Source organism: Vanellus vanellus (assembly GCF_965231255.1).
Source record: "Vanellus vanellus genome assembly, chromosome: 12".
Classification (NCBI taxonomy): Eukaryota; Metazoa; Chordata; class Aves; order Charadriiformes; family Charadriidae; genus Vanellus; species Vanellus vanellus.
In genome coordinates, this window is record NC_138917.1 from 10,276,088 (window position 1) to 10,300,896 (window position 24,809).

The following is a 24,809-nucleotide window of genomic DNA, read 5'->3' on the forward strand; positions in this document are numbered from 1 at the left end:
TCTTTATGCAGTTTAAACTCTCTATTTCCTTCCGAAGGTACTATGATAAACCATGTTCATGAGCTCAAGCAACCTTTTCTTCTTTAGGAGGTAAAATACAAGAGTACAATTTCTGCAGGGTGAACCTTTCTTGATTTCCCAGCTTGTTTCCCCGTAACAAATGTTGTTTTCTTTGCAGACTATTGGGTACTGATGGATGTTTCCGACAGCCCTGAGCGAAACCCCTGCTCTCCTGATGAAGAGGACCAGCAACTTTCCGATGACGAAGTCCTGAAGGAGAGTGGTTCAGACCGGGAACTTGATGGAGAGTGTGGGCAAGGCAGTGTCCTGGGAGAGGAGGAGGAGGAAGCAGCCAGGGGACTGATTCATGGTGAAGAGGAGAATCACTCAGATGAAGAGGACCGCTTAAGTGAAACCAAGTCTCAGGAGTCTGACAACAATGAGCAGAGCGGGGAGCTGAAGAGCCCTCTGCCTCGCAAAGGAGAGGAAGAAGACAGGACAAATGACCTTGGTGATGAAGCATCTTCTGTCACCCGTGAACTAGATGAGCATGAGTTGGACTATGATGAGGAAGTTCCTGAGGAACCAAGTGCTGCTGCTGCAGAGGAGGATGGTGAGAAAGCTGCTGGTGAGGATGATGAGGAAGAGGAGAAAGGAGATGATGCCCATGAAGATGAGAAAAAATCCAGCAGTAAAAGTGATGATGAAAAGGATGGCCAGGATCCCCTCAAGGAGAAGAAGAAAGAAGAAGATGATGGAGAAATTGACGATGGAGAAATTGATGTAAGTAGGAGCTGGTCTGAGGTGGGCAGAGTCCTGCAGGGAGAGACCTGTCCTCCTGTTTCAGGTTTGTCTGTTAGACTGCTGTGCCTTCTTTTGTTTTGACATGAATATCTGTGTTAGCTGTGTCCCCAGTATGCCAGTAACACTTTTTCTTTGGAGGTAAGACCATACTATGTACCAAGTCCTAAACTCAGTGGGTAGAATGTCTAGTGCCACGTAGGATCGAAAAGCTTTGTGCCAAATATTGTCAGAGCCATCAGAAATAAGACTTGTTCCCGTTGAATATGGAAGGGCTCCAGTGCTTTAAGAAACTATTCTTCCTCAGCTCTCAGAGGACTTCTGAATGATGCTGACAGCAAATTACTTAGCCATGGATTAGGCATTCATAAGCTGTCTCATCAGTTTAGGTTGAGAGACTGGTGCTGTAGAGTGGCTGCCGTGTGCTTGGGGCTCCAGGTAAGTGTGGAAAGTCCGTGGCCCTGAGCTGTTTAGAATCATGTGGAAGAGGTCTGGAGGGTGCTGAGCTTTCTGGAAAGTGCCTAACCAGGCAGCCCCTACGCATGGTTTGGGTGATGTGTTCAGGACTGTGCAGTCCCAGTAGCTGCTGTTTCACAGCTGAGAACAAACGCAGCCTTTTAGAAAAATCGAAAACTGGGTTTTATTGCATTAGTGATTAGGGCAAATAGCACTATTTATCCATGTTTGTCTTTGGGTAGGAAGCACTGCAATACAGCAGTTGTATTTAATACAGCTTAAAACAGTTTCCTTCTTACAGGCAGAAGAAAACAGGACAAGGCAATTCTAGCAGTAGAGTAGAAACCCTTCTGTGGGTTCCTGGTCTGGCAGACACCCTACTTGAATCTGAATAGCATTAGTGAAAAGCACCACGTAGAGAAATGGCTGATCCAGAGTACCTGACTGTCTCTGCTCTTCACTCTCCATGCCAAAAAGTGGTCCTGCACAGCTAGACTAGGTTGGGGCAGTGTTGTGGGAATATCCTGGTGACCAGGCAAGGAAGCAGTGGACTGTGGATGGGGTCACTGGTGGGGCTTCTCATTCAGGGAGGGGAGGGTTCAGACTTGGGAGATGGTGTTGCCTTCCCCAGTGCTGTGTAGCCGACCTGGCCACGTGCTCAGGGAGGTCGCGGGGCCTCGCTGTGGAGATACCCTGCTCCCTTTTTATTGAAGAGTTGTATATTGCGTATTTTTTACCCTAATGGTGCTTTGACAAGTTCTGTCGCTTAAAAAAGGTGATGTAATTTTTCTTCATTGTGCCCATTCTGGCAGGTGATTTTGTTAAACACGTATTTTCTGAAACTTTTGTGTATTTCTGATTCAGTTAGAAGTAATTTCAGCATGTTGTGGGAGAGTCCAGGCAAGGGGAAAAGAATTCCTGGAGCCCTGACTCCATGCCTGCTTCTTGATTAAAATATGAATGCTTTCCTTTAGAGTCTACGGCATTCTTGGGAGGCTCTCCTTACAAAGCACAAGATGGATCTGTACTGTGGTTTTCATACATTAACTCATAACAGGGTTCCCAGCTGCCTGATTCCAAGGAGACCTCACAGAAATAAATACTTTCCCTTTTGTTCAAGTACAGCATTTGCAAAGACTTCACACGGTTCTTTTGAAAGAAGCAGAGTTGAGCTGGTTATACCATTCATGCGTTGTTGAATGCCATCCCCAGCTTTGGGGAAACTGTTAAATCTCTGCATTTTATTCTGCTTTGAGTTTTGTCTTGGAGGGAGGGGAATATTAATACAAATTTTGATTTGAATATACGTGTAGTCTTTAAAATCTGCTCTTGTTCAGGAGAGCTCTCCTTGTATTGCCCTCAGAGGGATGCAGCAGAAGAGGCTGTTAACTCATCTCTCTGTACGTCCTTTGTTTATCTACAGCCGAGTGATGGCTTTTCCTCCTTTCCAGCTGCTAAATTGATCAAAGTACATAACTTTCTTAATCTTTTCCATGTAGACAACTGCTGTTGCTGCGATTGCCACGCAAAGGGAAGGCCTCCACCAGATGCTCCCTCTTCAGATGTGTTTCGTATGCTGAAAACGTCTGTGGCAGTGAAATGGAGGCAGACTGAGGGAAGGCCAGGATGCCTTTTGGGATAAATAACTGATTTCCTTGCCAGATACCTCTGAAAATTCTCTGGTTGTATATGCCTTTGCCTTCTGCATTGCCACCTCTTTTTAGCTCCTTTTGACTTTTCAGGTGCAGCCTAATGAAGCTGGGGCAGGTTTTTTCCCCTGGAGAACAAAGGCAAAGGCTGGTACTTCAAAGTTTCAGCAACTTTCTTCTGGAGGTGTTTCATGACTTATTTCATGCTCATCCCCACTGGTTGTTAATCTTTGAAGCAACCTCCATTTCCCAGAATTTCTTCCTGGGGCTGCTGTGCCTGGGGATAATGTAGAGTTTTGTTAGAGCTGATTCACAACTCCCGTGTGGAGCTGAGGAGTAGAAGGGAAGGTGTTGAGTTGTTGCCAGAGAGGACTGGAAGAAACATGTATGACTTTTTTCCTGAAAAGCTTACGTGCGCGATTGTCACTCGGCGTTGTGGGGAAGCATTATATAATTACTTCTTTTAAGCCTTCAGAACTTGATGTATAGGTATGTGATGTCTGTATTGGGTTATTGCATTGATGCAGGAATACCACTGTGTATTTTAAATCAATGAGCAGAAGGAGCTGGCTTGAACTAAACAGGGATGATGCGAGTGCTGAGTAGCGGACGTACAGTTTAAAGGCTCTGAAAGGTAGCGGTATTACCCGTGCCAGCGGAGCTGCGGTAGCTGTCTGTGTGTACTCAGCCTGTGGGAAGGAAAGGCAATGTGATTTAGCTCATTTGCCTCAAAAGACTGTGAAGCTGCCTCTAACTGCCTTTCACATCAGCTAAAAGTGCGCAGCCAGCCTCGTTCAGCTGAGGTGTAAGAGCTTAACCACTGTGCTGTGGATTTTGAGCCTTTAAGCATACATTGGGTAAAATGATACACCTTGAAACCTTGGTCTGTAGTGTGGCACCAAGATATCCATAACAGTTGAAGGGTTTTGCAGTCACCTTTGAAACAGTGAAGTTGATGCATCTTACTGTTTGTAGCAGTACATTGCGAAGATGCTCAGGGGTATTTATTGTAACTTTATATTGCTTTTCTCTTGTGTTTTGCTCCAGGGTGTGTTTTCAGTGACTGATATTTGACCATATTGTGAAATGTCAAGTCGCTGCAGAAAATGCACCACGTGAAATGTCAGCTTCTCTGTCTGTTCCAGGATGATGACTTGGAAGAGGGAGAAGTTAAAGACCCCAGCGACAGAAAAGTGAGGCCACGTCCCACCTGCCGATTCTTCATGAAAGGTAATGACATGCTGTAATGGTGGAAGAAAACCAAAGATGCTGTAATTTTTCTTGTTTGGTTTTGTATCTGTTAAGCTGCTGTCTACATGATAAACTCTGCCCCAGGCATCCTCAGTGTCACCTTTCTGTTCCTTGGTGGCCAGATGCTGAATTTACATAGAGCCAATATGCAAAATTGCTTTGCCCTAAATATGGTGAGCCCCATAGAAGCAAATAAAGGAAAACTTGCTAGTGTTTTTAAAACAGCATGGAATAAAACTGCTGGGGCTGATTTAACAATCAGCTGTTGCTTAGAGGTTATTCTGTGGAAAACAAAAGTGGCAAATACTCGTTATTTCTTATCAAGCTCATGCCTTGCCAAAATGTAATTGTTTCTTGCAAGCCCATATCCATCTCACTTCCCCAGTTATTAAAAGACATTTGAAATTTAAAAATCGAAAATAGGGCTAGAAATACCACTTCCTGGTAAGAAATATTGGTGTGACATCATGTTGACATCCACCAAGCCGCTGCAGCCCCCGGAGATGTGTCTGGTGACCAGATTCTTGTGTTGCTTATGTAGTTATGTCAGGTGTTAGCAACTCATGTAGAGCTGTTTTCAGAAGCAACCCAGAAACCCCAGCGTGCTCGAGAGGTGACATTGGACCTGACATGGTGAGATGTGCTGGTAGCCAGTACTTCCACTGGGCTGAGGAAATGGTCAGCTGGGAAAAAATAATCCTCATGTAAATAGAAGCTTTTTCCTCAAGCTGGAAGATTGCTCTGTGCTGTATCAGATACCACATTTCTGAAATGTGATTGGGATTGTCAGGGAGGAATTGGGGTGAGAAGTCAAGAAGTATTTCTTACTGAGAACGAGACCTGAGACTTGAGACTTTTAAATTTAACCAATTGTATTTCTTTATTATTATTAATAGGACATTCCCCAAATTTGTGCAACTGCACAGCAGCTATCTTAGACTGTCATGCTTTTTTTTTTTTTTAGTGTAGAAGAGTAGGTTTTATAAATGTTTTCTTACTTAAACTGATTATAGGTCTCTTCCTCTTCCTTCAGCTTCATCTCACTTAGTGTTTGTTCACTTACTTGGTTTTATTTACAATTGCCCTTGAAACAATTTATGAAAATCTGAAATTAAAAGAAGGGTGGAGAACAGGGTGGAGTCTCTTACTCCTTGCGTCAGTGGCCTACGTAATGCAGGGAGCTGCTTAGGGGCTTTCCGGAGACGTGACCATCAGATATCATGTACTTGACTTCCTGAATGTCTTCCGGTATCAAATTTTCTGCCTGTGCTGAGCCACGAATGTGTTGGTGATGATGGTGGAACAGGGAAGTCCCTCGGCAAGGAGAGGTGTTTGTTCCTGAATCCTTAGCGTGACGTACACCTCCATGCAGCATGGAAATATTTGCCTGAGTCAAAGTTCAGACTGCAGGATCTCCTGCTGCAGTTGTTTTTCTTTGATTTGGCGTTGGTTCAGATAACGTTGACACTCACTCACTCTTGTCCCTTAAAGGTTTTATTGCCACCAGGGAGATCAGGCACGGCTCACCTCGGAACTTGAAGACATGCAGATTTTTGTCCTTACTGTGTCTGAGCAGCTCTCACGTGGCTGTGTGTGTCCAGTGGCATGAATGAATAGCTTGCAAAGCCTTCCAGCGAAGTAGTTTGATGTGTAGCCACCTTGACATACGTAGCAGGGCCCCTTACTTGTCAGGGTAATCATTAGCCTTGACACTTCAGTAGGAATAGTAAGTGTTTGCGTAAGTGTCTGGCAGCCCCTACACCCAGTGCTCAGGTGTTGAGAAAGGATGTGTTGCTCCATCATGTGCGGTGCAAAGGGATTTGTGCTCTCCTGATATTTGACGGTATCGGAACCAAAAGCATCCAGTGTTACCTCTGACCAAGAACATGGTTAATCTGGGACTGATGAGGAGCGTTTCCAGGGACCCAGGTGCAGTGTGAATTTCTGTTGTGTTGCCCAGCCAGCAGAGATCAGGGATTCCTCCTTGATCCACAGCAGTGTTAACTGCTCCATTGCCTCCAAAGTCAATGTGCCAATGTCTGAGCTTGCACAGAATTAGCGATGACTTTGTGATGCAGTTTTCTACTGGGAAATCTGCAAAATATCTGTTGCCTGATGTTGGATGAATTGCCGGAAGAAAAAAAAAATGGGGTTTGTTTCTAAGGCAAGCTAAATTAAAGTTGGGAGTTGGCTTTGTATTCTATTAGAGACCCCTGAGTGTTACCATCTCTTTGGGGGTGGTACCTGAAGCTAATGAGCAGCTTCAGATTTGTCTGCTGCCCTCCGTCTCCTCTGCTGTCTCCTTTCCTGCTTTGTGCTGGCAGGCCTGCGGAGTCAGTAGGAGAGAAAGCTTTGATGTATTTCGTGCCTTGCCAGAGAGCTGTTTGTTTTGAATGCACTGTGATGCTTTCTTTGCTGTCAGGTTATATGCATTGTTTTCTGTAAAAGGTAAAGCTCCTAACTTGAAGTGTTTGTCATTAATAAAACTTGAAGACCTCACGGGCTTATTATTGCATTTGCTTAATGGTGTTTATACAGCCGTCCCTCCCTTCTCCCCACCATAATAAGGTTCTTGTACGTTCATCCATCTGCAACTGGATCTATTTGTCCTCTCTGGGAAGATGGGGGGTGGCGACTGTCTTTCCATGTGTGTGAAAACAGGTGAATCTCAACAAAGTTGGAGAGAAGAAAAGTCTCATGTCTGAAACAGCATTATTCCTTGATGGGTTTTAAATGGTTGTGGGGCTGAACAAACACTTGCTGTAGGCATACAGGGGTCTAACAAACAGAACTGTATTTCCACAGGTCACTGTACTTGGGGCATGAACTGTCGATTTATTCACCCTGGCGTGAATGACAAAGGAAACTACTCCTTGATCTCCAAGCCTGAGCCCTTCTCCCCAAATGGTGCTCCTCCTATTGGCCCTCACCCACTGATGCCAGCCAACCCTTGGGTATGGACATCTTTCGTGTGACTTTATGGCTTCTACACATAGCTTTTGTCTCCTGCTCTAGGAGAAGTGAAGGTTTTGTTTGAGCTAATACTTCTGCAAAATTCAACACACCTATTGGATATCTGATTTTTAAAAGATGATCTTGAATTTAGTAGTAGAGGGGAATAATTTTCCATGTCCCGCTAATACATATGCGGAGTGTCTGGAGGTACTCTGGGGTAATTGTTTACAAAGCATGTGTTTGCTACTTAAAACTAATGTCAAGTGTCTGTCTCCTTTCTCTTCCCACCTTTCTAACAGGGAGGGCCAGTCGTTGATGAAATCTTACCTCCACCCCCTCCAGACCCTCCAACAGAAAGTGCCTGGGAGAGAGGACTCCGGCATGCTAAAGAGGTAAATGGCATCCTCGGGAAGTATACTGACTGTCTCCAAAATCCACTGGCCAGTTTCATTGAGAGCAGGATGCTTGATGAGCTCTTTGGAGCGTGTATTTTCTTGGACGTTTTATGAAGCCTTCCTTTTGCCTTTTGACCTGTTAACTGCGTCTTGTTTTGTGTCACAGTTGTTATAGAGTCAAGAGGAGCTGGCATCCAGGTTTGGGTTTTTTGTGTTAATATGAGCTAGGGAACATTTGTGGCCCTGAAGTCATGCCCTCCACAAAGCAAAACTTTTTAAGCTGATCCAATTTCCCTTACTTCAGTGCTTATTCCTCCAGCACCTATAGGATCCATGCGTCTGATCATTGCAGAAAATGGGGTTAGCATGTGTGAAACTTTTACTGCCTGTCTGTTGCTGTTCTGAGCTGATGGGATAGTGAATTACACTTTCTGTGTCAAGAAAACTCCAGTGTCCTGCACATTCATGAGACCTGGGCAGAAGAACAATGCTTCAGCAGGTTTCTCCCAAGTGAAGGATTTCTAATACTGCAATTTCCGTTTGCCTCAGAAATGTTCTCTCTTTACAATGCTTTTATTTTTGTTATGGCAGGTATTAAAAAAGGCAACTATGAGAAAAGAACAGGAGCCTGACTTTGAGGAGAAAAGGTTCACTGTGACTATTGGAGAAGACGAGCGTGAATTTGACAAAGAAAACGAGTTTTTCCGTGACTGGAATTACCGCATCACCAGAGACGTCAGAGATCCAGCGTAAGATGCAGTCTTCTTTTTACTACGTGGAATAGATGGGTGGGAAATGTAGTGCAGTATGGCAGACTTCAGTTAACTTGTTCCTCCAAATTGGAGGAATGCTCACCTTAGAAAATGGAAACAACTTCCATTAAGCAGTATGTACACTGGTTAAAAACTTGAGCTGCCTCTGCTCGCTCTGGTTCAACGCTCCCTTCCTTTACAGTGGTCTTTAAGCCTTTCTGCCTTCAATGTTGTTGGCATACTTGTCCCTCAAGGACACTATCTAGTTGTGCATTGTCTGCCTCATGTCAGCACATTCTTCTGACCTTTTTCCTCTTGTTTTTCTTATTCCAACCCAGAGAGTTTTAAAATGCTAAAGCTGGGGTTGCAAAGCTGGAGTATGCTCAATGTCCAAGAGCTTCAGGGCAGCAGTTGTACTGTCTCGACCAGCTGGATTTTTAATTGCAAGGGCATTGGCACAGTAGCTGGTCTTAACAAACATTTTGACCAGTCCCATATAACTTGCTTAGTAAGACACTGGTCAGAAGGCAAACTTGTTAGCTGCCAGGGCATGGCCAGGGCCAAAGCAAATACCTTAAACTTAAGTGTTTAGGTGATTGGTTTCTTAAGGATGTAAAACAAAAGAGCAGGCAGAAGAAGGTGGAAGGATGAATTGTCAGCTTGGAGAGACTTGCTTAGTAGTTCTTGACCCAAGAAAGGGAATGGAAGAACAATTTTTGAGAGGCTTGTATTCTGTGGGAATACAGGTGAATCTCTGTTTCTCTCTTGCTTACACATCCTCTGTTCTTCCTACATGTACAGATTATGGATTATTTCTACTGACTTACAGAGAATGTGTTTGCAAGACTTGATTCTGTCCATTCTGGAATGAATGAAACAAAAACAAAAAAAAGTCTGAAAAGGACCAGGTTAAGCTTTTGTTCACTAGACTTTGATTTACTCTGCAGTTCCTTTCCCTGTCTTAAAAAGAAGCTATCTACTTAGCTCTGGGCACTGTAACAAAACAGTTGCCCCATATTAATTTTTTCCTGTGTAGAAATCAGTCTGTGTCTTGGTCTTCTCTTCCTCTGAGAAGGCTTTCAGATGTGCCTGGGACATATTATCACCAGTGCTCTGTGGGTTGACCATACAGTATCTTTATTTTATGATTGTATATGAAAAATAGCATCAGCGTCCCAGTTGTTTTATGCCACTGCCTCACTGATGTTAGAATCATTGTGTTAGGTACAGGAATTTCTGTATTTCTGTTTTGTTTTTTTTTAATAGTTGAGAAAATGTATTGCATGTAGCCAGTGTTAAATAGAAGTAATCAAACAAATGGAATTCCTGAAAATTCAAGCACCTTTATGTATAACCAGACTGTGGCGTTAAAATACCTTCATTGTGTGTAAAGGCAAAAGTTTTGAAATTGCTGCTGCTGTAAACTCGAGAAAATGGTGTTTTTTCTCACACACGGCCCTTACTGCACAGATTGACACCTTGCAGCAAACTAGCCACTGGTGGTGTAGCTGGGATGTTAATAAATGCTTTCAGGACTGTCTTGTGACATGTGAAGATGTCTAAATAGTTCATGAATCCCTTTTTCTTTTTTGAAAAACTATAGGGAGGTGGACATCAAAGAAAACATTAACTATGGGTAAGCAGGTCTTTGATTCCAGTACTGTTGAAACTGTAAGAAAATATTCCTTTTCCTTTCTCCATTGCACTTCTAAAAACTTCCTAGGCCACAGACCACTGTCCCACCAGGTGTGGTGGGTGGTTTATTAACTGAATGGATGTATTTGATTTTTTGAGTGATATCAATTATTTGCCTGAGGATTTAAGCACTGAATTATCTAAATGCACAGCAGTGATTCTTGTTTAAATGAGTAGAAACTCCACAAACGTTATAGGAAGGGAACAGGGAGATTTGGATTTGAGGCTGGGTTAAAAAGCAAAGTCTTTTTCCTTTTTGATGTAGCTGGAGATTTTGTGTGTCTGAACACCTGATGTCACTGAATCCAGAGCGTTGTCCTGTTGGCATCAGGAGTTTGTTGCTGAATTAAGCATCAGTCTTCAAGATTCCCGTGTACACTTTCCCTTGGCTTATTGTCTCAGGCAAAAATAGAAATCTTAAACCATTTAAAAGCACTGAAAGAAATACATGTAGCCGCTTGACTTGCAGGCCAGCACTTACATCTTTAGCCTGGTTTTGATTGTTTGGCACTTTTTAAAATGCAAAAGTGGGCCCTTTATTCCTCTTACAAGTCAGAGTCTCATTATGGATAATCTGGAATTGGGGAGAACTTGCTTTATAAACTTAGTTCTGCCACTGCCTCCTCTGTGGCCCTGGAAGTTTCTTGTTTCCTATACCCACCTCCCCATCTTTACAATGGATCTGATATTTTCACTCCAGGTGGCTGGCAGGGATTGGATAGCATTGAGTATATGAATTAAAACCATCAAATAACGTTAATAGAAATCATCAAGTGGAGAAAATATTACAGACTTAAGGAGGGTGGGGTTTAGATCCTTTTCCTCCCCAAAAGTAATTACAGTTTTGCAATTGAGCAGGGCGTGCTTGCCAGGTCGTTTGTGTGCTGGAGGGCCAGCACCTGTTTTCCACTGGAGAATATTAGCTGCAGATGCAGTTACCTCCATTGCACAGAGTAATTCCAGGCATAGGGGGCAGAGCGTTGCTGGCCTGCCCCCAAAGCTTAGCTTCTCCCAGTGGAAAGCTCAGCAACAGCTCGTGTCCTGTGCTGGCGGCACTGGGATGCACCCATCGCCTACCGTGGCAGGGGAGTAGGAGATCACCGTCCGTTCCACTTCTGATGTGCGGGTGCTTGAGATGAGCTGTGTGTGCATGGACAGAAAACACAGCTCTAAATCAATGAGGCAAAACATGTTCTGTTACATTTGCATACGTTTGAAGTGGCTATAAAAAGCAATTGGTGTTTCTGCATTTTTACCGCATTGATTTGAAGGCTGAATTTGGTTCGTAGCATTTCTCTTTTTGTGTTTATCAAGAAAGGTTTGTGCTTTTCTCTGATAAGCTTCGCTTAAAAAGGACTGTTTCTGTTTGGGATATGGAGAAAATAAACCACTTTGTATGGTCATACTCTGTTGAACATGTTTTTTCTTATCGGTGCACAGTGACTAAGATCTTACCTAGAATACGTAGTGTTTCTGTACGGTGACAAGGTGATATTTCCCTTTCTAACCTTCCCTGTTTTTCATTGTAGGCTTGATCCCTATACAGATCCCTATTATGACTATGAAATAGAACGGTTCTGGCGTGGTGGGCAGTATGAGAATTTCAGGGTTCAGTATACAGACCCAGATCCCTACCGTAACTACAGAGTAAGTAAGGTAATACCCCTTTCCACGCTTCTCCTTTCAACTTTCTTCCTGGTACTTCTGGTGCTTGTCATGTTTCCAGTGCAGTGGTTGAAACGGGACTTTTCATGTATGTTGAAGATGTTTTATCTTAAGAATAGTTAAAACTTAATTACTGCACAGAAGACACTCTAGGTGCAGGGATGGGAGGATGCTCTGTTTTAGCGTGATGCAGTCAAAAGCAAGTTTGAGATGGGAAGATGGTTCCTCTTTGTGTGCACTGGCTGCTCCTCTGCGTACCAGGCAGCTGTGCAGTGCTGATGGCTGCATCTGCAGCCATTCTTGGAAATTTTGGAGAGGGAGGGAGTTTCCAGGAAATAACATGAATGACGAACGGTTTGCTTGTTAGTTATTGAGACAGATGGAAAGGATTAGATTTGGGCAGGCGTGCTTTGTGTACAGTTGGAGGCTCTGGCATGACTGTCCACCACTGGTGGAGTTGCACGTTAGTTGCTTTGAGTCAGATGAGGAAGGCACCCGGCCAGTAGCTAAAGTCCCAGGTGCAGTGGGTCGGTGGGGCACTGCTGTAAGGTGTCGAGCTCAATGAAAATAAGGCTACAGACCCTTTCCCTCCGCTTCCTTTTGCCTTCATGCGAACTGTTGTGCCTCAAGAGTAGTGGCAAAAATAATAAATCCTGCTCAATGGGGAGCATTCGACTGCTATTCATCTCATCCTTTAAAAAGTGGCTTTCCTTGTGCTGTAAGACCTACAGAAGCGGCACACAAACGGGAGCCTGTCCTCACTATCGTTGCACATGGTGCACCATCAATTATTTTCATGGTGCTTGCTTGTAAAGTTAATTAGCTTGTTATAAACATGATTAGGAGGGAGAGTAAATACTTGTAAACATCAATACATTTATTAAATGAGCATAATAAGCCAAATTAATCTTTGGCTGTTGCCTTTGAAAATTACAACTGTGATGAATATGATGCGGTATTTTGTTCCTCTCCACTTTCTGCCTGCTCAGCAAACAGTGATAGCCAGCAAGCTCCAAATTATTTATCTCAATACTTTGCCCTAACATGGGAGGGTGTATGCAACTGCTTGCAGTCCAAGACTTTGAAACCCTGCTGCCCGCTTTGTTAGAAGCGTTATCACAGCGTCACAATGATTTCTCTTTTCATTTTAAAGGAAAGAGAGCGAGAACGAGAAAGGGAAAGAGAGAACCGACAACGAGAAAGGGAACGTGAGAGGGAGCGAGAACGGGAGCGAGAGCGGCGCCAGCGGGAGCGAGAACGAGAAAGGGAGCGGGAGCGTGACAAGGAGCGCCAGCGGCGGAAAGAAGAGTGGGAACGCGAGAGAGAACGAGTGAAGAGAGATGAAAAAGACAGGCAGCACAGGGACCGGGACAGAGACCGAGACCGGGACAGGGACAGGGAACGTGAAAAGGAGAAAGAAAAACCAAAGCCCCGGTCCCCACTGCTGCCAAGGTAAGTGTTTGCTGAATTCAGACTTGACATTTTACTTGACATTGTTTTAGCTGTGGATCACGAACCTGGCTCATGCTGATCACAGAGGAGAAGATCCCTGTTGTTTGCAACTCTTGAGGAAAGTGGTAGTTTCAAGAGAAAGGCAACGCTTTAAATGAGCCTTGCTGGCCACTAAGTGGAGCTAAAACATCAGTAAGAACCGAGTGTGCATAACCTGACTCTGAAAGGAGGAGAGCATCTGTTCTTTAGGTATGAAGATGTTCAGCTTGTGCCTGTTCCCTTGCGGCTAGAGTACGTCTTGGGAGGTTGGATGCGTCCCCAGTGCTGAGAGTCTGCAGATGGTGGTGGCTCCCTTTGAGGCCTTGACAAATGTCCTTTGACAAGAACCAGGGCTGGTTTGGGAGTTTGTGGATAGCAAAAGTATCTGGAGAATTATTAAGTAAAACTCCAAAAAGAAGCTAGAAAAACTAAAGGATTGCATGCCTTGAAATGAGTCTCTGCTGGATGTGACGGTAGAATTGCAGTGTGGAGTCAGTTTTTTTGCCACTGTTCATTTTTTCTGAAAATCCTCGTTCTGACCTGTGTGGAAGAGAAAATTGAACCAGACAGACTAAAAATCTGGGAATTTCAAAAATGAATCCTATTGTGTTTCTCTGTCAATTATTTAAGTACTGTGGCCTACCAGTGTACTGTGTATTAGGCATATTTGGAAGGCACTGTATAAATGTCACAGCTGAATATAGAACTTGTCTTATGGGAATTTCTAACATCAGAACTTCTTTCAGTTCACAATCTGAGAAAAGTATCAAATTCCCGGCTGAAGGACGTCTCCAGGAAAGCTGATTAGCAGTGTCAGTGTCTTGGAAACTAGTGGCAGATGGAGTTTTCCAACAGCGTGTCAAGGAACATGTGGATACACAAGCGTGCCTGTTGGGGCAAAGAGGGGCACAGGGAAGGTGTTTCCCAAGACAGACTGGAGCTTCTCCTTTTGCCTGATGTCTGTGGCGTTTCTTGAGCACCAGAGGAAGGTGTGAAACATTGTGAGTGTGAGGAGGAGTGCGTTTTAACAAAGAACAGGGCTAAGAAGGCCTGGAAGGAGGTGCCACGTGGAATTAAGTGATTTCAGGTGGAAGCAGGGTTTAATCTTGAATCTGGCCCAATTACTAGAAGCAAAGTTGATTTTTTTTGATGATGACCCTTTTTTCCAAGAGGAAGTCACAGTTTCAGAACAGTTTGAAGGTGTCTTGTGAGTGCTTTGGTGCAGTAGCAGTGTTCAGAGTGGTTATAGAAATACTTCTAATTGTATGCTACATTTAATTATAATCTTTACTTACAACCATAATTTTTGCGCCTTAATTACCACATTTGCTGTTGGTTTGTGCTGTCATGGAGTTAGTGATGGAAGAGATCTTGCTGTCCAGAACCATGTGATGATGATGATGACAATGATGAAAGTGACATCAGCTGATTGGCAGCTCAGGTTGTTAGTCATTAACAGTCACCGTGACCAGGATCACTGTGCGCAAGGCTGAGGCTGATGGTTGCTCCTTCCCTTGGCACTCCTGCTGGGTCATAGGGCAGGGCTTTGTGGGAGAGCTTTCGCTATTAGTGCTGCCCAGGGTTTGCTGGGTAGGAGCGGTGGCCGTGTTCGCCAATCTTAGGTCCATCTTGCCCCGTGTAACCATCTGTGTGAGCCGAGAGATGGGATTTACAGTGTTCGTGACGTTATGTACTTTGTGGATATAGGTTCCCCTGCTTCCCTCCCATGCCCCCTCTCTGACTAAAGCCCTGCTTAAGGGAGCTGTGGGTGCCTTTTGGATCTCCAAAACAGGCTTCTTAAGATGACTCTTGGTAAATCAAAAATAGTCCTTGATGCATTTCTTTGCTTTTTTTTGTTTTGAGTCTGCTATTCTTTCTAGAAGTGGATTGTAGAGAATCTACTGTTGGAAGTGTCCTCAGCTTTGTCCTGTATGTAACACAAGTGCCGACACCTGTAGGGCCAGGCAGAGCCGGAGGGAGGGACAGCAAGCAGGGCTTGCTTTTGGCTTCATTTGTGCGGGGCTTTAAAAGCTAGTGGCAAGAAGCGTTTGTAATTTTTGTGTTGAATAGAGAGCGAGTTCTGAGCTGAAAGCTTTAAAATCTCAAAAAAAAAAAAAAAAAAAAAAATCTTAGGTCAGCACCTACACACAGTATCTCATCTTAGAGGAGAGTGGGATTAATGGGAGTACTTACCAGTAAACCCAAAAGCCCTATGTTGTTGAAGGCAGTTCTCCAAGTACTCTTAGTGGGACTTCAGTTCCCACTGTCCATGTCAACATGAACACTCTTAACTACAGCATTTACAGGTGTGTGAATGTTTGCAGAGAAAACAAAACTGCAGAAAAAGTTTTTTGAAAAAGTGAAAGCGTAATTCAACTTCTTTCCCTTGGAGAAGACATCCCTCATCCAGCAGTTTGTTTTTCCCTACACTGCATTCCCCACAGGCCTCCGTCACGCTTACGGTGTGACTTGGCTCTGGGCAGTGCCGTTTTGTCCCACATAACCTTTTTGACAGGCTCCAAACTTCCTCGTGGCGGTGCGGTGGTTCAAGCCGTCTCACCTTTTCTCCAAATACCTTCGTGCCGCGCTGCAGAGGGTCAGGTTTGGCACCTTGGGATTAAACAGCTCCCGAGTTTGTTTAATGTGTAAAATACTTGTGATTGTTTTGCGCTTCCTGGGCAGCAGGATGCATGATAGTGGCGTAGTGCTCACCTGTGGGTCTATTTATAGACTCTGGGCTTTCCCTAATCACTACGTCCCAGCTTTTGGCAAGTCCGGCCGTTCCAGGCGTCATGCGGCGATGGGGGCTGGCTCACGCCGGGCTGTAGGCAGCTGCCCGTTAACATTCCTTCACCAAAGGCAGTACCGCTTCCAGCCGGAGCCCACGCGGCCCTACTCTTCCCTTACTAATGAGCTGGGGAGATTGGAAAACTGCTCCATGGGGGTTGTGCAACCTGTGAGGAGCTTTGCCAAAGGCAGAGCTGAGGACGTCTGTAATTACAGGTAGAATGCCGGTCTGTCCATCAGCGTAGGAGCTCCCTCAAGTAGAGGTTGGAGGAAGGAACAGAATGACATATGGAATGTGGAGTTGAAAGGGATGAAAGAAAACTCGAAACGCAAATAGCTGGGAATGGGAAAACAAATTCCCTTTCCATTATATTGAAAGCAGGAAGGTTTAATCTGATCTCTAAGCAACAGCAGAGTAGTTAAGGCTAATAACACAGACAAGCCAGAGGACTTCCTGGCATCACTGCTTGCTACAGGTGAGGAGGATTAGAATTTAACAACAAATAAAGATTGTAAACCCTAATGGACTCAGTGGTAAATGTTTCTCCTTGAACTTTTCAAAAGAAGAGCCTGCAGTGTTGGGGCTTCCAGTAGGATTGTCACACGTGGATTGGACTTTTTCTGAAGAAGTGTGCGGCTGTTGCCTTATGCTTTGGGCTTTTCTTTTCCCCAAGCTTAAGATGAGCACTCCAAGATGTTTATAATCTGAGATTGCAATGCTAGTAAAATTGTTCCTCCTCCCCCTCCTCCTCCTCCCTCCTCAGGCATCGAACACTTAAACAAGCCAGGACACTTTATGATCAATTAGAGGGATAACTTGGCTGTCTGTCCTTGTGCTCCCCATCTCCAGAACGAGTTCTGATGCCCCAGGCTGTGACTGGGTTTGCTGAGTGCAAAATTTCTGCTTTATATCTCTGTCTTGCCCGTGTAGCTCACTGTTGTGCAAAGCACTTCAGGGATAAAGAAGCGGTAGGAAATAATGTTATTTGAAGAAACTTAGAGCAGTGCAAGGTGTTCTTACCCAGGTGCTGGATGCAGCCGCAGTGCTGCTGCTGGCCTTTAGCTATGAGCGAAGGCCCTACACACAGATATAGTAATTTGCTTTAATCCTTCTATTGTTGCATAGGTCTTTATCCCGCCACCATCCGAGCGAATCTGATTGTTTCAGGAGCGCATGAAGCAATGCAGTTAGTGTCGTGTGGCCTGTTAGCAGCTGTATTTCCAAAGAGCTGAAGGACATTGAGGAACTGGACCCACTGGCCAGAGCAGCAGCCTCAGTGTCGCTGCCCTCTTGGCTGGGGTAGCACTAGGCGGTTGTCCACCAAGCAGGCAGGAAGAAGAGGAAGCAATCCCATGGTGCAGGTCCGTGAGGTGGGCATTGGTTTCTTTCCCACCTCTGAGAGATGCTGGGTTTCCTCTGCAGGGGATGCCGTGCAGCATGGCAAAACGAACCTTCGGGTCAGAAACTTGTCATTTCCAGTTCTCGAGGAGGTTTGTCCTGAAGTTTCACCTTAAAGCTATTTCCGTGGAGACATGTTTGGTCTCAGCCTGTGATACAGACCCTAAAAATCTGTGTGCAACGCTGGTGCCAAGTGGGGTGAAGAGAAGGCTGTTGTCCTCAGAGATGTTGCAGAGTTTGGACAGGAGGTGACAGCAGCTCCAAAGCTGCCAGGAAGGAGCAGTGTCCCGGTGAACCGTCCTGTGATTATCGCACACACAACAGTTTTATTGGAAGGAAGTTTTCTTCAGCTGGGCTAGAGATTATTGATGGAGTGCACTTATGCAGCCATTAAAAAATAAAAATAACACCTGCAAGTAGAGACACTGTAAAATTTAAAGCAATGTCAGAAAGGGCAGCTATTCTGTAGCAAATTATAAATCCCTCGTAAAACCCTTCTAGCAAGGAGTGTTGTGCTTTTGACGTGGCAGTAACCCTTGATTATGAGATACTGTATAATGCTGCAGACCCTGGGACAAAAGGTTACGTATTCTCATGGCAGAGCTCACCCTTGCATTATTTTTTTCAAGCTAGTTCACGTTGCCTTTGTAATAGGTCATTGTTAATCTCTGGGGTGAGCACCTTAACGAACAGGATAACCTGGAGTTTAAAATCAATGAATGCAGGTTACCCAGGGCTTGCAAGTTAGAAAGTGTTGGAATGAGGTTGATTAGATAAAGGAGTGGCAAAAGTAAGGAAATGCAAATGGAGTGATTCATGATTGTGTGTGTGTATGTGTGTGATCGCAAACCCACTGAACTCGTTTTTCGGAAGAATCTGTAATTCTAAGTGTTCCTGAGTCATTGTCATCTTTCCCAACAGCTGCTGGTGGTCTCCGCGTGCCACTCGCTGGATCTGCTCCCTATATTTTGAGTGTAGGGGCTCTGTATGAAAGCAGCTGTTGCTCAAATACAGCTGGGTGTTTTGGTGGGCTTAGTAATAACATCTCATCCTCTTGTATAAAAGTGATGCGGTACTCTGGTGGATTTTGTCTTCTCCTAGTTTTCACTGTGGCAGTGTCCCTTTCTTATAAGAAATCCTTTATTTGTTCCTGTTTGTTCTGCCACAGGAGGAAGAGCGGACAGGACAGGCAACGGTGTGCGGTTCCTTGTTTTGAGTCAGGCATTGGTAAGACCCTGGAGCGCTCTGAATTTGTCTTAACATCCATGAAAAGTTACTGAGGGGGGAAAAGCAGCCCCTGTCAGGAGGTATAGATTTGCGCTCCAGGTGTCTGCACCTTCCCTGGGCGGCTTTGTGGAGTGCAGTGGGTTAAGAGAAGAAAACGGCCCCAGGCTGTTGGGTTTCCCTGGCTGAAGTGTGGCTTGAGCCAGACTCTGTTCCTCCTGCACGCAGCGGGTCTGCCATGCTGCATTCGGTGCCACACGGTGCAGCGCCGCTCAGAAGAGGATTTCTCTTCTCCCCGTGTTCAGAACATGCCCCGTGCTGCTATGCAGTTCTTCAGACTCAGTTGAGTGCCCTATATGGTAACACTGCGGTGACAAACATTATAGTAACTTGTTTACATCCCTGTTTTTTGTGGTGCGGCTTCCAGCTGGAGCAATGGAACCTGGTTAGACGGCTTCGCTTTCATTTTTATTCCCAGTTCATTTGGGAAGTAAGCGATAATAAAATCTCTCTGCGAACCAAATCAGCAAAACTTTTTCAAAGTTCTCCACAAAGCATTTCTGTTGACTGGAGTTTTCGTTAGTCTTCATGGTTCTTGAGGTTCTGCCTCCGCTTCCACAGTAAAAGGAGAGGGGTTTCGTAACCATAAATCAAGATGAAGGGCATCAAGTGACTCAGATGTGGATCTCAAGGAATGTGTTTTTCTTTGGCATTTCGGAGATGGAATTACTGGAAAGATCTCCCACACTGGATTTTATTAAAACATTGCAAAGACTGGGGCAGAATCGCTGCATGCGGGTACCTCTCATTTAGAGGAGGCTTTCAAGGCGTCAAATGCTCAGCCCTTAGGGTAGATCACATCTCAGATATGTTTATCTACCTGCTGTGATGATTTCATACTGTAGGTTCAGATTGTATCTCCACTATTTAATTTCAAAGCCTCTCCCCATCAGTCTTTGAAGAAATTTTTTTTTTTCTTAAGCGACTGATAACTCTGCTTTAGATTGAAACGTCTTGAGGAAACCATATCCTTTGCTAATATTTCACCAAGATCAATTAGCACCGGCTCCAGGGTTCAGCATTTCCCATCGTAGCTGCACGTAGGTGGCTTTCCAGAGCTGTTGTCCCTCTCCAGCCACACGAGTGACTTTATTGTGCCAAGATGGGAAAAATCTTCCGGTGTACATGCACGCTGCTGGAATTTTATTTTGCAGCAATTGTAGGTCCCTTCACCAAGTGCCTTGGCACGTGGCTCCAATCATTCCTCGAGTCCACTTCCTCTGGAAAATTCCACTGACACTGAAGGAAAAGTCGCACCGGTGCTGCTGACGCAACACTTGCTTTACTGCGAGAAACGAAAAAGCTTTTAAATCATCGGTGGACTTTGCTCTTTCAGAAAATTGAGCTGTAACTGCCGGCCAAAACAGTAGCCCCGGAGCCAGGCTGACGTCACCGGTGACCGTGGGTGATAAGGTTTGCGTTACCTGTGGGAGCTGTGTCCCACAGGGAGGGGGAAGGAAGGAAGCATTTTCCCCGGCAAGCTTATTTTCCCCTCTAAGATTAGAAATGCTTTGGCGTCATTTGCATAATACATGAGGAGGAAAACTTGAGCCGTGCGGCTCTGCTTTTCCCCCCTCCAAATTCTTGTCAACTTCAGTGACGTGCTTCAAACGGGGTTTATTTGGGAGCCGGAGCGCGTGCGGTTGGGAGCTGGCTGACCTACGCTGTGGTTTGCATTGCCAGCTGGATCTGCCTTTGTTCCTCTTCTCATTGCCAAAGCCACGTTCAGCTTCAGTTCTCCACTTGATTGCTGTAATTAAATTCCAGCCAAATATGCATTAACGTGTTCGTCCTGGAAAATAAAGCATTTAGTTATTTTAAGGTTAAAATGGGCTTCGGAAATAGCTAAGCTCTGCAGACCTTGCTTGTGCCCTGGTGATGCAGGATGCTGCTCCTCGGGGCTCTGGAAGGAAATTAAGGTGCTTTTGATCAATCTGTGTTGTCAGTCTCTTTTACTCCCTCTGTAATTTTGAGAGTTTTTTTAAACCTAGTATTAGGCTTACCTGATTAGGGAGTTCATTCTCAGATATTTGAAGTATTTCCTAAAAATTGGGATTTGGTGGAAAAGGAGACTGGAATTCACACGTGTGCTTTGGTAGCATATGACTTTTTTGCCAGCTGCTCTCTGTGCCAAAGTACGTTCGGTTTGCCCGCAGCGTGGACTGCAGCAGCCTGGGTGACTGTGCCGGGCTGAGGCTCAGTTTCTGTAAAGTGCCATGGGCTGATCTCATGGCTCAACCACCCCGAAGCAGCCAGGCTTCTTCTCTCCTTCCCCCCTCTGTTCCCACTGGGTCAGCTCCCGCAGTTCTTCAAACCCTGCCATGAGCTGGTTGGACTTATTGACCCAACAGCAAACTGCTTTTATTTTTTTCCCCTCTCCCTATTGAATTAAGGAGCTGAGTTGGCACGTGGAGACCTCCAGCAAGTGCCAGATCCAGCACAAGAGAGGAAGGGAAGAATTACCCAGTTGTAAGAGTGAAAGTGAGGAGAAACCTTCCCCCTTCTCAGGATCCAATGCGTCGCTCAACCCACCCAGCAGCGTGACACCAGGAGCAGTTATCATATTTGGCGTGGCTCTGGGCAGCCTTCCTGCCTGATCTGGGCTGGGAGCCACAGGCCGGCTGCCTGCTGCCTCTTCTCAGTGGGCTTTCTTCTGCGAGCCTTATGGCTTCCTCCGCTTTCTTCCCAGCAACTGCACGGTATCAGTAAGCAGGAATAAATATGATTGAAACACCAACTGTTTCATGGGCTGCTGGCCTCTAATAGTCTCTTTGGTTAAACTCGTACAGGCTGTAATTGAGATGTTAGTCTAAGGCGGATGGCGAGGATCTTGGCAGTTGCTCAGGCTTACTTTCAATTCTGACTCCCGAATTCCACTGGAGGAGACAAGCCAAGTGGCATCAGATACCAGTCCCTCATATTAAGTTGAACAAGTTTATTTGGTGATGTTACATGTTGGGCACGCAGGTAACTCTTGAGGAAAGACTTTGAAAATGTCCTGACACGAGCATCATCTTTCTTTCTTGGCTATAGTATGGTAACGTATTTACTGCTGAGTCAAAAAGCCAAAGCATATCCCGAAATGAGGCTTTCTGTTGTGGTTTACCTGGGGAAAAAACCTTTCCTCCAGAAAGTGACTTCATCAGGAGAGAATTGCATCAAACCAGGTAATAGGTGCAAGTAATGAGATTTGCTTTCATAGTCATCTTTGCTCCAAGCTTGCACCCAAATCGTGGAGTTCAGCGTAAGTTGTTTCCACGTGGGGTCGTAGCTGAGGTCCAGCTCCCAGGACATGCTGCTGTTGGATGTCAATGTGAGCAAGTTGGGTTTTTGAGCGAGAGACAGAGAATGAATTCTGTAGGAGACTTTTCTCTCCTGCAATAGTTTTCAGAAAGAGTTGAGCCTGGAGAGAGGGGCAAGGTCGTCCATTAGTTGTTGGCTTTCATGCTTGTCACCTTGGAGTGAAAAGCTTCTCAACAGGCTTTATCCAGATCTTGACCTGGATACTGCCTCTCTGCCCGCCTCTGCCAGCAGAATATTCCCCCTGAATCTCCCAAAGCATGCAGGCTGCAGCCCTTTGGGAAGGGATATCAGCGCAGGACATAGTCTAGTGTTATTCACGAGCGTCCTTGCATGATGTTCTCCTCCTTTCTGCTGCTGGTGAGCCTGCTGCTTGATGCAAGGTGTGTAGGCCGTCCCCAACCTTCTTTATCTTCCTGCTTTGCACTTAGTTGCTTTGAAGAAACTCCAGAGGTCAAGATGGCTTCAAAATGAGTTTGTACTATGTATGCTGGAACGAGAGCTTGACCCCAGCTACTACTATTTTGTGTTATCAGAGTATAAATAATAGGTCCGGTCTATCTCAGCCTCATATTCAGAGTCATGGTCTTCCTCAGATAACTCGGATATAGTTGTGGCTTTAGTATGGAAAACTAGAGCCAACCCACTGCAAATAACACGTGCTGTGTTAAATAGCGTGTGTTAGAGCAGCACTGGAAAGGGTGATGATGCTAAATGAAGATGCTGGTGAGTAATGCTGAGCCATAGCCCTGCCTGGGCCTCTGTTACGAGGCAGTCAGCAATTTTGTGTGCTAATACGTAAGTGTCCTCTTCTGAAGCTGGAATGAGATTTGTGGGAAAGGTGAATGTGAAAGAAGAGTTTCTCCTCCCGTAAAGCTCTGTATATACCAGTGTCCTAGTTTGAGATAGAACAAAACCAATTGTCTTTTCAGTAACTTTACTTTTCACTTAAGTTTCTTCTGTCTGAAATTAAGAGTATGTTTTTCAGGCAGCGTTTGCTTCTAGCAGTGATAAGGCCTGACGTTTATAGTTAACAGCAAGGAATGGTATGCAGAGAAGCTCTTGCTTATACTTACTCCTATAACAACCAAGGTCAGCTAACTTTCTTATTTAACCAAGTTGGAGGGTCGGAAGCGAAAAAGCATAGAGGGGTTGCATCTGTGGGGAGGAGCAGACAGGACGGGTGACCCAAAACTGACCAACAGGGTATTCCATCCCATCTGCTCAGTATAAAAGCCGAGGGATCGAAGGGGTCAGCTTCTTTTTCGATGGCCAGTGTCCAAGAAGGACTCTGTCTGCCTTTGATCCCGATCTATGCATTCCTGAATCCAGTCCCAGTGCTGGCTGGTGATATGATCATCATCCTGGGAACTCGATATTGGTTTTGTATATATTTCATTATTTTCTTGATAATAATATCTATTATCTCTTGTTTTTCTTGTTAATATTCTATTAAAGCTGGTTTAGGGTTTTTTTCCAACCCATAAGTCTCTCTCCCTTCTCTTGAGGGGTTAATAGAAAACATGTGTCATTCATTTAGTGGCCAGTCCAGCCTAAACCTCGACGACTGAGATAGATGTGGGACAAATTGTAAAATTGCTGTAGTTATATCAGCAAAGATAGGGAAAGAGTAGGATACTGCAGTGGACTTGAAAGTCAGCGTATACAAGTTCTGGAGTTGGGAAGAGGTGAGAGGCCGTAGGAGTTTTAACTGTGTTGAGACTGTTTTCATACTGCCAAGCAAGGAGGAGATGAGACTTCTTAGTGACTAGTGAAGCCTTCAAAGGGCAGAACAGGCTGCAAATGAAGAGCCTTAATTATCCTGTTGGCTGTTGAAAAAGTGTTGTGGCAAGACATGCAGTCCGTAGGTTTATTAGAAAACTTGGAGGTTGCTTTTTTATCTCAAAAGGTAGAGGAAGTTGTGTGGGGAGTGGTTGCTTCAGTCGTGTGACTAATGGGGTGGTACTGGCTGAACCCAGCGATGGAAGGTGCCTTTCCTCCCCCAAATTCTCAGAGAGAGCGCGTTCGTTATTTTCAGAAAAGGAATAAACACATCATTGTACTGGTAATTTGATGAGTGCAATAGACTTCATAAACCTTTAAGCGAGCACAAACTTTTTCTAAAACCCAAGGGGAGAAGGTCATAAGCAGGCAATTGAACAGTCGTGTGCAGGTCAGAGTAAGGGTGAGGAAAAATTCCAAGTTAAATCACCCATAGATAAGAAAGGTAATAAAGTCTAGGCCTGAAGAAACTCAGCCTGGAGTACTTAAAGAACTGTCTGGTGCAGATACTGAAAAGTTAGTACTGAGTTATTTTCAGAGAGTGGTGGGGGAGAATGGAACCAAAGAAAAAGGGGAAGCACAACTAGAGCCCTTAAAAGGCAAGGGAGGAGGTGGAGGGTACCCAGCCTGACTTGTTGCATCTTCATGGTTATCAACAATAGGAGAGCACGTGTTTGATGGTGTTTATAAGCACCCAGACAATAATACAGTGATAAAACAGCCATTATTAACTGCTTTAAGCTCAGCTGATGAGGTAACCGTCCCCTTTGTAAGAGTAAAAACAGATCAATGCGTCTTGGCTGTGATAAGGCTTGTGACACAGTCCCACGTGATGTTCTGATAGGGGAACTGTTGGAGAGTAATTCAGGCCAAATCTCGTCTCTTGGTGCCTACTGGTTGTTTCCAGCAGTTTGCTGTGTTGAGAAGGCGTTTCAGCTGCATGCTCAAAGTCTGTCCTTAGTCTAGTTCTGTTCAGTATTTTCATTGCACTGGGGTCACTGCCAATCAGGTTTGGGTTGCTCCAGCTCTACCTACTTGGCACGGTCATAGGAAGAACCAGGTTCCCCCTCCCTTCCCTCTTGCATGTGCTTGTTTCCAATCCTTGGAGACAAAAAGCTGAAGCTGAAATCTGCCAACAGGTCACTGC

General features: G+C 44.9%; 1 protein-coding gene across 1 annotated transcript in view; it reads left to right on the top strand.

The window, feature by feature from the left end:
• The window catches only part of ZC3H18 (zinc finger CCCH-type containing 18), a 50,069-nt gene that overhangs the window by 8,490 nt on the left and 16,770 nt on the right, over positions 1 to 24,809 (top strand). The window contains exons 4-11 of the mRNA XM_082489523.1: positions 179 to 783; positions 4,052 to 4,136; positions 6,963 to 7,111; positions 7,412 to 7,504; positions 8,099 to 8,256; positions 9,863 to 9,895; positions 11,484 to 11,601; positions 12,773 to 13,071. Of these exons, the coding sequence (XP_082345649.1) occupies positions 179 to 783; positions 4,052 to 4,136; positions 6,963 to 7,111; positions 7,412 to 7,504; positions 8,099 to 8,256; positions 9,863 to 9,895; positions 11,484 to 11,601; positions 12,773 to 13,071 (1,540 nt within the window). The remainder of the gene's footprint in view (positions 1 to 178; positions 784 to 4,051; positions 4,137 to 6,962; positions 7,112 to 7,411; positions 7,505 to 8,098; positions 8,257 to 9,862; positions 9,896 to 11,483; positions 11,602 to 12,772; positions 13,072 to 24,809) is intronic.